The 13,422-nt window shown below is 38.2% G+C and overlaps 1 protein-coding gene across 2 annotated transcripts in view; it reads left to right on the top strand.

Annotated features, from left to right (window-relative positions):
- The window catches only part of FBN1 (fibrillin 1), a 210,099-nt gene that overhangs the window by 164,357 nt on the left and 32,320 nt on the right, over positions 1-13,422 (top strand). For both annotated transcript variants that reach the window (XM_018562908.1, XM_018562909.1), the window contains 8 exons: positions 728-850; positions 1,589-1,753; positions 4,288-4,356; positions 5,912-6,037; positions 6,920-7,042; positions 9,811-9,969; positions 11,767-11,838; positions 11,921-12,046. In XM_018562908.1, the coding sequence (XP_018418410.1) occupies positions 728-850; positions 1,589-1,753; positions 4,288-4,356; positions 5,912-6,037; positions 6,920-7,042; positions 9,811-9,969; positions 11,767-11,838; positions 11,921-12,046 (963 nt within the window). The remainder of the gene's footprint in view (positions 1-727; positions 851-1,588; positions 1,754-4,287; positions 4,357-5,911; positions 6,038-6,919; positions 7,043-9,810; positions 9,970-11,766; positions 11,839-11,920; positions 12,047-13,422) is intronic.

Genomic DNA, 13,422 nt, shown 5'->3' on the forward strand with positions numbered 1-13,422 from the left:
TACAACAAATGTATTTTATAGCAATGCCACATTAGCAGTTTGTAGTAAGCAGACAAATACCCAGCATAATCTTAGTTTACTGGCTGTTGCTAGCCATATGTACGAGGTGGGATTCAAAACACTGAATATGATGTTACGAAATTACAAGTTATACTATCAGTTGCTTCATGTCTATTTATTAATTCTGATAATTGGCTCAAAAGTAAAGTCTGGACTGTTAAGTACATAGATGTAGTCACAATAGAAATCATTTAAAAAGGTGTCATTCTGGTTACCTTTGCACACTAACCTGTTCACTTAGCTTTGTAAAATGATTTAATTGTGTAAAAATATTACCTGGGTTGCATTCTGGTGGGAATACATTTGCCATGCCCACTCTATGACACCAACATGAACCAAGGAAGTAAGCTTCTCTTTGCACTCTGAGCAAAAATAATTATATTAAAGAGAAAATTGACCAGCAGCTCATCAGTTCATAACTCAAGTGCTAACCATCAAGGAGAAAAATAGTGTAATTGGTAACACAGTATGTAGGTAATATTGTATTATATTTATAAGTATAATGCAAGGTCATCTTTAATATGTTCGGATTGCAATCCCATGTTCAGTTCCTAAAAGACATATTGGATAAACTTATAACCTGCATTTGTGTATTTATAGAGGGTAAACTTTGCATGCTGTAACTGTTTTAAAAATGTTTTCTAATAGATGTTTTATTGTCCTACAGATGTGGATGAATGTACCGATCCAACAGCCTGTATTAGTGGTACATGTTCGAATACTCCTGGTAGCTACAGTTGCGAGTGTCCACCAGACTTCCAACTAAATCCCACTCGAGTTGGATGTGTTGGTATGATCCTTTTCTCATATACATATATGTCAAAGATTTACACACTAGTAATAGTTAAACATATGAATTACTATACTTTAAATTGTTGGACATACAGTAATAGATTTTAGTTGGAAAGAAATGTCTCTCTTGCATAAACAACACCTTTATATATCAATCAATGCTACAAATTTATTTTTCTTCCATTTAAGAAATACTTTAAATAAATTGGTGTTGGTACAGGAGGTGCAGACAGGACTGCACAGGTGCAAAGGGCCCTGGCTTTAACTCTTAAGCGAGAATGCCAACTATTAGCTACAAATGTTATTTTGCATTTTATTTTGTCTATAAAGATACTAGAGTTATTTTTAAGGTACAAACATTTTTTTTCAATTTGACACTACACAAAACAAATTAGCACAAATTTTAAAAAATGAACATGCAAACAATAAAAATAAATCATCAAGAAAATGCTAAGGGAAGAGGGGGATGAAGCAATTAAAACTACATATGCCTAACTAAGGGTTAATAAGGGGCTAAAATGGACACATAATCTAAATTTATGACTGAAAACTACAGCAGTGGAATTCCCAGAACTGAGAATTAATGGGTCAAACATACCATTAATGTATTGGTTCATAGGTTTGAAACATACAGTATATAACAACTATATCTGTCTTTTATGCTACTAGACACATGTTATGAAGTGTACTTGTTAAATAATAGTAATGATAATATTGTATCATTTTTCTCCTAAAGACACTCGGTCTGGCAGCTGCTACCTAGAGGTAAAGCCGCGGGGAGATAATGGAGACCTGTCCTGCAGTACTGAGATTGGTGTTGGTATATCTAAGGCTTCATGTTGTTGCTCACTTGGGAAGGCCTGGGGGACCCCCTGTGAACACTGCCCCCCAGTGAATTCTAGTAAGTAATTTCATTTTGTGACAAAAGCTGCTTATTAAATATGCACATGCTTGCTTCCTTCATTGTGGTGCTACAGTAAATAACTATTAATTAACTATTAATTGTAAAACAATTGTAAAACAAACTTTTTTCAGTCACATATGTGCATACTCTGTTTTTTAGGTTATTGGATAAGTTTGACTTTTATTTTTTAGGAGTAGATTCATTCTAGCGCCAAATCCTTTTTTAAGTTGATCTCACAAGTGCAGAACAGTTCTCCCCAGACTTCTGCATCTCTGCTACAGGCAGCCCAGTTGCAAAAGATTTGGCCTTTTGCAACATTGGAAATCTGACAGTTATTGGCAAACTGGGGGGATATTGACCATATTAATGGGGGAAGTGGGGGAAGATAGAAGCAGTCATAGAAAAGACAAATATAAAATACAAAAATATAAATACAAAGTATAATACTACTAATAATAATCTACCATCCTGGCTTAAATATAAGAGCCAATGTCTGAATTTTCCATAAGTCAGTGGATGCCCTTTTGGCAAAGGAGGTCTAAAAAACTTTTCTATGCAGAAAACATTATTCTGTATGGCTATCTTAAGGCTAAGGTCTCATAAATAATTGAAGTAAGCAGTGACCGATTTTGTTTTGTTCTGCACACATTAAAATAATAATACATATTATTTAGGGATGCACCGATACTTTTCGAGTACCAATGCCGATACTTGGCATTCTCATGACAACTAGCAGGGTTGCAGAGGTTGCAGCTGGGACCTGGCTCTGGTGCTCCACCACTGTCCTGAAATCATTAGTCGATATTGTTTTAGAAAAACTGTCACATGACAATAAACAAAAATGTACCAGTACTTGTAAGTACTTGGGCAAGTACCAGTACTTGTACTCGCAAAACTGGTATCTGTGCATCCCATGATTTATATTTATAAAAACAAAATCATACATTAACCTCTTGCCATCCGCCCGTTAAGAAAAAACGGACGGACAGCAGACTCGCATCAGCGGGTTGCCCTCTCCAGACTGCATTTTTTTCCTGCACGGGCAGGAAAGACCTGCTCGTTTCTACAGCCGTTAACGGCTGTTTCACATACAACCGATCAGTGGCTCTATAGCCGCCGATCGGTTGTATGGCGTGAATTTTCGGGAGCCCCCTTTCCCGATCGCGAGTGCCGCCATCTCCCCCCTCCTGACCCCTCACCTTTAATCCCGGGATCCGCTGGGCCATCTGCGGCCCGGGACCGGCTCGGGAGGGCGTCAGGAGGAGGAGGGAGGGTCTCAGCTCCTTGCTGATCTCCCTCTGTAATGTGAATGCAGAAGTGATGTGTATTACATCACTTCCGCATTCACCTGTCAGTCATCTGGCTGCTATAGCCAGAGAGAAGAAGCTGATGAAGCAGATCTCTGCTTCATCAGCTTCTTTTGGGGTCCACAGGTGACATTAGGGGTCCTAGAGACCCCTAATATCTCCATAAAGAGGACCTGTCAGTGTGCCTTTGCTATTATATAGGGGGATTGTTATCCCCCTATATAATAGCAATAACGATGAGTGCAAAAAAATTAATACAAATAAAAATAAATAAAAGTCACATATAAAAAAGTAAAATAAAATAAAAGTCAGATATAAAAAAAATGGGAAAAAACCCCCCAAAATGTTTAACTCCCCCACCCCTTCGTTTACGCACATGTAAACGTAAATATGCTTTGCATGAGCCAGCGCGCAAAAATAACAATTGCGCTACACATGTTACATATTGAAGCGAACGTCGCAGTGAGAGCAATCATTTTAGGGCCATCAATCACTGATAACACTAAACTGATGAGCGGTAAAAGCTTTTAATGCGTCGCCTATGGCCAATTTTGGGTAATGTAGTTTTTTGAGGTTTCGCGCGCGTGCGCAATTTTAAGGCTTGACATGTTTGGTGTCTCTTTACCCGACGTGACCCCGTCTTTTATATTTTACCAAAAATAATAAATGTTTTAGAATTTATTATAGGGGAAACTGTTTTTTTTTTTAAAAATTCTGTAATTTTTCCTTAATATATTCAAAAATAAAAACCCCAGTGGTGAATAAATACCACCAAAATAAAGCTCTATGTGTCCCCAAAAAAGGGTATAAAATTCATTTCAGTACAGCACTGCATGACGGAATAAATGTCAGTCAAAGTACCGCAGCGCTGAATACTGAAATATGGCCTGGATGGGAAAGGGGTTTAACACCCGGGATGTCAACTGGTTAAAACAGGGATGCACAAATCCCAGGAGCTCTGTGTGCTCCTTACAAATGACAGCTGCCTCCTAACTTTTGAATTTTTCTCTGGTGTAGTCTTGGAGCTTGAAAAGTATCGGTACATGTACTCGTACTTGTACCGAGTACTGTACTTGGTATCGGTGCATCCCTAATTATCACCAGATGCTTATTACACTGTATGGCTTTGCAAAAAGAATGCCATTTCTCACAATCCACAATTATCTGAAAATAAATTGCAGTAGCCAATTGTACAAGAAAATTAACATATATTTTTTTTTACAGGTGATTATAAAGTTCTGTGCCCAGGAGGAGAAGGATTCAGACCAAATCCTATTACAGTTATTTTAGAAGGTAAACATATTAGAGTCTTTAAAGGGATTTATTAGTGAAAAACATCAATGATCTTAAGATATAGGACTATCAAATCATTATTTAATATATGCTGTATATATTTATTTATATAAAAACAAAGCATGGTCCCTGTGCGAGCAATGCAGCCACTGGCAAAGTCTTCACAATTGACACACTTTCAGGTGTCTTGGATGCCTGGTCTCCTGCTGCGCTCGTAATTGTAGTGATAAATATATATAAATATATAGATATTTATATGCGCTGAGAATGAGTATGTAGAATGCAATCTTCATTAAATATCCAGGCAACCTCGGTTCTTTTCCAGAGAGTGTAGCATTTATTGGATTCTCAGAAACAGATGAACAGAGACAGTCCAACAGTTAAACAGAGTAATAATAAAAATAAAAGCCATGTGAGTCCCTTTCTATGTGTATCTAGACCTGAGATGACAAAGGCTCCATAAGGATACAGACATCCATGCACCAAGCACATATTTTCAGTATACATATGCACCTATGTGTCTCTAGGCCTCTCTCTTCATGAGTTTCTTCAAGATGAGTCTCTTATTCCTCTAGAAACTTTTAAGCTTTAAATTCATATAAAGTTTACCCCATCACTAACACTGAAAGGTTTATGATTGGCTGGTTGTTCCTCTATCTAGTTAACTAAACAGGTTTCTATTGACAAAAACTCTTTACAGCTGTGTACTGTACAGTCAACACCACCCTGAAACCAGTTTTATCAGAGGCCCAGCTGGTTGGGAAATTTTCCACAATAAAAACCTATTTAGCATAAGACTGAAGTGTGTTAAATAACACCAGCCAATAGAATTTCCTCCAACACATAAGAATACATCCTAAATATATGTTGCAGACATACTTAATCATAACTTACAAATAGTTATTACTTACCACTGACCCCTACATCACTACTGTGTCCTGCAGTGACATAATAGCTGGCAGGAAGAACCACAGTGTGAACAGCAAGGGCACAGGCATTTGTCACTCCCAGAATTGTCAGATGCTGGTGACTTTCAGCCCGAAGCTGTATCGTTTGAATGCAGTGAAGTTCAGACTCACTGCCAGCAACAGTATTGACAGGGATCATTATTTCGATTCTTCTGAGAAAATTACAGAGTTGCTTTCATTTTAAAACAAAATATCATCAGCCAATAGCTTGACGATTTGAACTTTAGTATCTGTTCTCACCATCTGCTGTTGACATGCTTTGGCTAGGCAGTGACAGGTTTGTAGCTGTTTCAGATTGCTGTACTACTAACTTGGGGAGCGGAACATTAATCAGCCAGCACAAACATTTGTCACTACTGGCCAGACGGTTTTATACCTGGCCACATTCACAGCACCAAATATGGCGCCACTGTGACTCTGTGATGCTCTCTAACCAACACTTTAATGAAAGCCCATTGATGATAATAATCTACACATAGTACGTAATAGTGAGAACATGAACTTTGTGACTGGAAAAAATTACTTTTGTTAAATCCCTAATAGCAGCCAGGAATTAATAACAAAAAGTATCATGTAATGTCTTCTAGATATCGATGAATGTCTTGAGTTGCCAGGTCTCTGTCAAGGTGGAAAGTGTATAAACACATTTGGAAGTTTCCAGTGCCGCTGTCCACCAGGATTTTTCCTCAATGAAGAAACTCGTGTTTGTGATGGTACGTAGATCCATTATTTTTTTCCACAAATGTGCACTCTCCTATTTTTGCTAAATTTTGCATGCAACATAGAAAATACGGACCATACTTTTTGGCCACAAAATCTTACTGTAGAAGTGTCACGGAGTTCAGTAAGCTCTCTGTGTTGCCCAAGGCAACAGCGAACAACAGTGAAACAGACAAAAAATCGGGACAAACTTGAGAGAGCTGGCAAAGGTTGGAATTCATGAATCAAATAAAAATTCAGTAGTCACAAAAAAACAGAACATGCTGACTAGACACTGGGTGTAAGTTCAGATTTACCTATATAGGTAGTTGTTGAGGTTCAGGTGTCAGCTCCAGTATGGCCTTGCTACAGTGCATGCTAGCAACCTACAGATGGCAAAGTGTTAAGGCCTGATTTACAACATTTAGTCATAAATTGGATCACATATGGTTTAACCCAAGTAAAATGAGTTAATGAAAGATACACAACTTTTGGGTGAAACATCTGCAGACAGGCCGTGGTACATCCACACATTGACACATAAGTGTGAAATCTTTCCTAAGAACGTTTCTCACAAAATGTAGTATAAAAATGAAAAACTACAAAGTCAAGCTGATGTGTTAGGAAAGCCTGTATTTTGGAGTTCCCACTCTTTTCTATCTAGATATATCCTTGTACAGTACCCAAGACATAGTGCTCAGTCAAATTGAAAAACAACCTTGTTTCTGCTTCTTCTCATATGTTTATTACAACATTGGCAGCAGCTGACATATAAAAGTCATTTCTGCAGATAATATTCAGATTTCCTGGAAACCTTTGAAACCTTTGGGGGGAAGAACAAACAGATGTGTGACATCTCTTTTTTTATTTATATCTGTGTATTATTTTTATTTAAGATGTCAATGAATGTGACCAGCCTGGAATTTGTGGCCCCGGAACATGTTATAACACTGTCGGAAATTATACCTGTATATGTCCACCTGATTATATGCCAGTAAATGGAGGAAACAACTGTATGGGTAAGTGGCATTATTTAACAGATTTGCCTTTTAAAATAAGTAAGCTCAATACAATAAAAATGTATTCCAGTCATTGGACACATCTTAAAGGTTTAAAGAAGCTGCAAACCGCTATTTAAGACCAAATTGGCCATCTAATTTGAACTTCATAAACAGCTTGTAGACAACAGGCTGGTATAGACACTGTTGTACTGTCATTTTAATCTCTGTCCTACAGTGCTATAGAAAACACAGTGTGCATGGATTCTATAGTGTCAGCGTATGCTTTGGAATAGAAGCCTTGCTGCACTCCTTACCGGAACATTAGTAAACCCATAAAAAAACAGGTGGGTGCTTGTAGTGACCACAGACGTCACAGTGATTAACACAGACAAATCAATAATGTCACCAGCACACCAAAAAGATATTAGCAAAAGTCCATTTAACTACCTCCCGGCCGGTCGTTGTAAAAGAACGGCTGGCCGGGAGCTCTCTAGATCTGAGCGGGCGTCTTTAGACGTCCACTCAGCCACGCCCCCTCGCGTGCGCGAGCGGGAAACACCGTCAATTTAAAAACAAGCAGCGATGCCTGTTAACATACAAGCGATCCGCCGGCTATAGCGCCGGCGGATCGCTTGTATGAGCTGCCGGCCCATGTCCCCTCCCTCCGCGGCCCCCCTCCCGTTGTCACGCTGGTCCCGGGCTCCACTGTGCCCTGTGCGAGCCCGGGACCAGCGTAGTGCTTCTGTCACAGGGGATCAGAGGGAGATTGGTACACGATCTCCCTCCGGTGTCAGAATGCGGAAGTGATGTATGTTACATCACTTCCGCATTCTTGTGTCACTCTCCGGCTTCAGACGCTGGAGAGAAGCTGATGAAACAGATCTCTGCTTCATCAGCTTCTTCAGGGGGTCTTAGGTGACAGGGGGGGGGGTCTTGGAGACACCTGATTTCTCCATAAAGAGGACCTGTCACATCTTTTGCTATCACATAGGGGGGTTTCTTAGCCCCAAAAAATTTGATAAAATTAATTTCAGTACAGCGTTGCATGACGGAATAAACGTCAGTCAAAGTACCGCAGCGCTAAATACTGAAAAATGGCTTGGCCAGGAAGGGGGTCTAAACACCTGGTCTTCAAGTGGTTAATGACAAATTGCCATTCAATACAATTGAATTGAATTGTAATGAATGGCAATTTGTCATTAAATGGACTTTTGCTAATATCTTTTTGGTGTGCTGGTGACATTATTGGTTTTTCAGTGTATGCTTTGGGGCCCATAGAAGTAAAAGTGATGCAGTAAAATTCACATGTACAGTAGATAATTTAAAGGCAGTATGCTGTATGATCAGCAAACAGAGTTTACTCTGTATGAAAAATTCATAGAAGGATCCATGCGCGAGTATGTAAAACGTATACAAAGAAAGGCAGCAGGACATGTGCTGACACATGTTTAAACAGCATGCATTTTTAGTCTGAAAAATCCAGCAAAAATGGACAGGCAATCCTCGGTGCACAGCATTTGGTTATTCCCAATTAGCAGTGTAGGATGTGTAGCTAAGCTGAGTTGGTTTACAAAGACAGCCAATGAGAGAATGGTGGACTGAACTAAAAATTTATTAGAGGCAGCAAGGCACAACCTGGTCCACAAGTTGTCAGGAGAATACAACACTATATATTTGGCATTCTTAAACACAAATAAAGCAGTTTATCAGGTCGTGTGAGCCACATCTTTCATCATTACATGACACTTGCACGTTTGATTGTTGGCAGGTTTTTTTAACGTTAACCTCAACTTAGTGTTCAGAAAAATATTGTTATATAAAAATGTTTATGGGATTTCCCAAAACTCTAAAATCCATATACCTAAGTAAGAATTTAAAAAATCTTAGAGTTTGTGTGTGTCCATGCCATTTACTCAGCAAAGGTTGAGAGTGGACATATCTACACAACACGCCTCCCATTGACTGTCAATGATCATAGGAATAAGGAAGTGAATAAATGCACACAAGCTATCTTCACTTCATCTCCGCTTTAAAACTGGAAATATGGATACGATGTGATAATAATTTATTATTAATAATGAAGCGATAAAAAGACAGTGATATATATGTAATACCCCATTGATGTGCTTTACAAATGTATTGACTATTTTAAAACATATATATGAATTAGTCTGTAAGCAAGTTTCATAATTATTATTATATTTTGAATTTTATTATAAAATGAATGAGTTGCTTGTCCTGCAAGACTGACAAATAAACGATGTATTCAGCAATGTGATTAAAGTTCAATTTATAAGTAAGGAGTAGTATACAACCCTTCCCTACAGCTACTCTCTTATCCACATGAGCCGCTTGACCCAGTATTTATGCAGCAGATGATTTCATTTACATTAGTATCCACAGATTTGTTGAAATAACAGATTGTGGTTTGCCAGATCTATAAACAGTTATGAAAGTACATCCAAGAATATGTAAAACTAGGAATATAAATAGAGACAGGCTTTATTGGGATTACATTTCTCAACCAGCATTAAGTACTCACACCTTCACGGCAATAAACTTTACAAAAGGAGGAATTTACATAGTACATCTTGTATTAGAAAGGATTGCCCTTTTAGGCACAGTTCAGCTTTATGCTGTTTCACATGAGAAAATATTTTACCCTCATGCTGGCTGTCATGCCTTCTTTTAGTACCTGAAACATAATTTTAATAATAAACAATTGGAATGATAAAGTGAGTGTGAAGTACATGAAACTATTATTTTTTCACTATTTTTATTGTTAGACATGAGGAGGAGCTTGTGCTTCAGAAATTATAATGCTGACAATCAGACTTGTGATGGAGAATTACTTTACAACATGACAAAAAAAATGTGTTGCTGTTCCTACAATATTGGACGCGCATGGAATCGACCCTGTGAGGAATGTCCTTTGCCAAGCACTGGTGAGTATGATGCAACATTTGTAATGTCTTATGATAATATAAACCTATATACACTTGGTGGCCAAAAAATAGGAAAACCTGTTAAATATGCAGGATGAGACAAACAACAGCAACTTCCTTTCTACACTAGCTTTGCATGTGAACAGATTATTATTAATGGGCTTAAAATGTAACCAAGCCGACTTTAAAACATATGATTGCCAGTGCTGAGATGGTCAACTTGAGCATTGTCAAAACCATAGAGTTGTTGGGTTTTTGTAAAGCCAGAATCTCCCAAAGTGTTTAGTGAAGGGGCCAGAACATAAAACACCTCTTCATCCTTCTTGCTTTATTACTTTTAATCAGTTATCTAAAATGAGATTGTAGAAAAGGACTGCTGACTTTTCTCCAACTGTCCTGACCTGCAGACTTGACCCAGGGCATTGACTCTGGAAGTACTGAAGTAAAGCTCGTCATACATTAGTAGTTTTCCAAACAAAAGAACTTTCTTTACCAACAAAAAGTATTTCTCTTCCACACCATAATGCCATCAGACACTTGACGAAAGTCAAACGAAATGTTATTTTATTTTAACATTTGATTTTGTAATGAATGTAGTTCCCGAACGAAAACCACATTCACTGTTAGAATTTCATTCATTCGAGAAAACAATTTCCATTGTTTTTCCAAGCTCTTTTGAGATTTTCGTCACTATGATCGAAATCGATCATCGTTTTGACCCCATCAACTATTACAAAGTCGAACAAAATCTAAGCAGTGTATGGCCTGCTTAAGTTGATTGGCCTAACAGCCAGGCAACTAATATTTTCAAACAGAGGGCAGAAATGGAAGGTTATGGATATCTCTCATGAAGTTTGCTTTGAGGGTACACCCAGGTCACAATTATAAGTGAACCTTTGATCCATACCAGAAATTTAGGCTACCTTTTCCTACTTATGTTTTTTTAACATTTTGCACCAGTCCTAAACAGTCCATGTTGTCCTTAATCTGGTGATGCGCATGCTTGTGATGTTGGAATGCTGTCTATAGGCTTTTTGCTTTCAGAAAGCCTCATGTGAAAAATTAAAACTGAACCTTGATACACCTGCAAAGAGTATCTGCTCAGTACTTCAGTTTATCATCCAGGCATAGCTGCAGTGCATCAGTCTGCCTTGTCCTTTTTCTGCATAACCTGGAGATCTGGGAACCCCCAAAGAAACACCCTGCAGGCTTCTTGCTATCTCTCACATACTGCATCATGAAAACAAAATTCAGTACTAAGGGTGTTTTCCACTTTTATCAAACACATTCAAAACTGCCTATGGATCCTTTTTGGTGTGATTGGAATTGTACCACCTTCCTACTGACCATGTCAGATTGTCTGTGAACACTTTGCTGCATTTGATCACACAGAACCCAGATAAAGGTAAACTGAGTGAACATTCTACACAGTTGGAGTGTTTGCTGAGTAGCATTGATAGCTCACTGTTTGCCTCCCCTTGTTGCCTATAATTTTTCTTTAATACTGGTAAGCTACTTATGGAGTCATTACTTCATGGTGCGGCTGCAGATTTCAAGGATAATGATGGTCCAGTGATGTACTGGACATAGCTTCTAATATTGTGGCCACTGATCTGTAATATAATATGAGTAAGCTGAGAATAGTAAACTGAGAATTTTAATAATTATTTTTGTTTTAATTTAAATTAAGTATTTCTCTAAATATCTTGAACTGGAAAAACAAACTCTTCAACCAAGAGCTTGTTCTGTAGTGTGAAAGCAGTGTACGGTAAATCGAAGTAATTATTTTCTTTGCAGATGAGTTTGCTGGACTTTGTGGAAGTGCTCGACCTGGCTTTGTCATTGATATTTACACTGGACTACCAGTTGGTAGGTTTACTATTGACTTTCACTAGGAGTAAATTGCTTAGTGTACAGTGCTACAGTTTATATGTCCCATTGTGTCCCTCAGATATCGATGAATGCAGAGAAATTCCTGGTGTTTGTGAAAATGGCGTTTGTATAAACATGGTGGGAAGCTTCCGCTGTGAATGTCCAATGGGATTTTTCTACAATGACAAGTTACTCATCTGTGAAGGTAAGAAGACATGTAACAGGTTTAAACTCATAGCACAAAATGTCATTGAGAGAGCCCACCTGGACTGCTTATTATTATTATACAGGATGTATATAGCGCCAACAGTTTGCGCAGAGCTTTACAATATAAGGAAGACATTACAATCACAATACAATTCAAGACAAGATGTTAAGGAGGGCCCTGCCCTTGAGGGCTTACAATCTAAAAGATTATGTACCAGGATCTGATTTAACATATTGTTAGTATCTTTCCTTTCTGCATTATATTAAGAAGATACTTAGTTGGGTTTCTCAAACACAGCAGCAAAATTCCTGTTCTCAAATGGCTGGCATGAACCACATCCAAGCTCTGCTATGTCTCTTATTTTGTAGACATAGCTATTAAACATTGTAAATATCACTTCTTTCTTCTTCAGGGAGGTTGCTTAACAGTGGAAACATTATTAAACAAGGTGATATTTTAGGCCTCCTGTTACAAAGCAGTTTGGAATTTACTGGTGAATATCAGTGTCATGCTCACAGAAGTTTTTGGGCAAACTGGCACCTGGACTTGTGTTCTTGTGCCCAAATACATTCTTTGATAGGGTGTCACTGAGGAACATATTGCCATTGTTTTTATATAATTCCATACAACAGTGACAATGCAGTGCTGGCATTAAGGGATGTAATAAAAGCACACTACACTTTTTACTTCTGTCACTGCTTCAGAAAGATATGCCACCTGTACATGTCCCATTATTTCCTGCCTACAGCCTTTCTTGTCCTTTGGCATTAAAACGCAAAAACCTAACATGTTTCAAAAGCTTGAATTTGTAATAAGTTTCAAATAAAGGGTATCACTCAAACTTTTTGCACTGATCAATGGCTTACACAGTACAGCTACTCCTATTGGAAATAAAAAAGAAGAAAAAACGCAGAGACTGTTTTCTATAAACAAAAGTGTGGTTTTCCCCATCATACCCCCTCCCCCATATCCCAGTGATATTTTCAAAAAAATTATTTATTGAGCTGGTTGTATCTTTCACTGAACAGAGGAATGCTTCTTAGTGCCTTAGTGGTTATTTTAATGCCACATATACCACTGTCTCAGTGCCATCACACAGAATAGAGCAGTCACCCAACATGAAGCGGTGCTGGAACATACAGTTTGCAGTAAAAAGAAGCACAGTGTGTTTTCCCCAAAGACTTCCAAAACCTCACCTATCACTATCACATCAACAACTGCTTAGCTGTGAAAATCCGAAACTTAAAACTCTAAGATCCCATGCTGTAAATAAACTGGTTGCATATTTGCCAATCTATAAACACAGCCAAGGCTTACAGGGGGTAATGGTGCCATTCATAAAGTTTCTGTACAGACAGAGCAGCAGTCACTGT

This window comes from Nanorana parkeri, unplaced genomic scaffold, assembly GCF_000935625.1.
Source record: "Nanorana parkeri isolate BGI_ZX_2015 unplaced genomic scaffold, ASM93562v1 scaffold611, whole genome shotgun sequence".
In the NCBI taxonomy this organism is placed as follows: Eukaryota; Metazoa; Chordata; class Amphibia; order Anura; family Dicroglossidae; genus Nanorana; species Nanorana parkeri.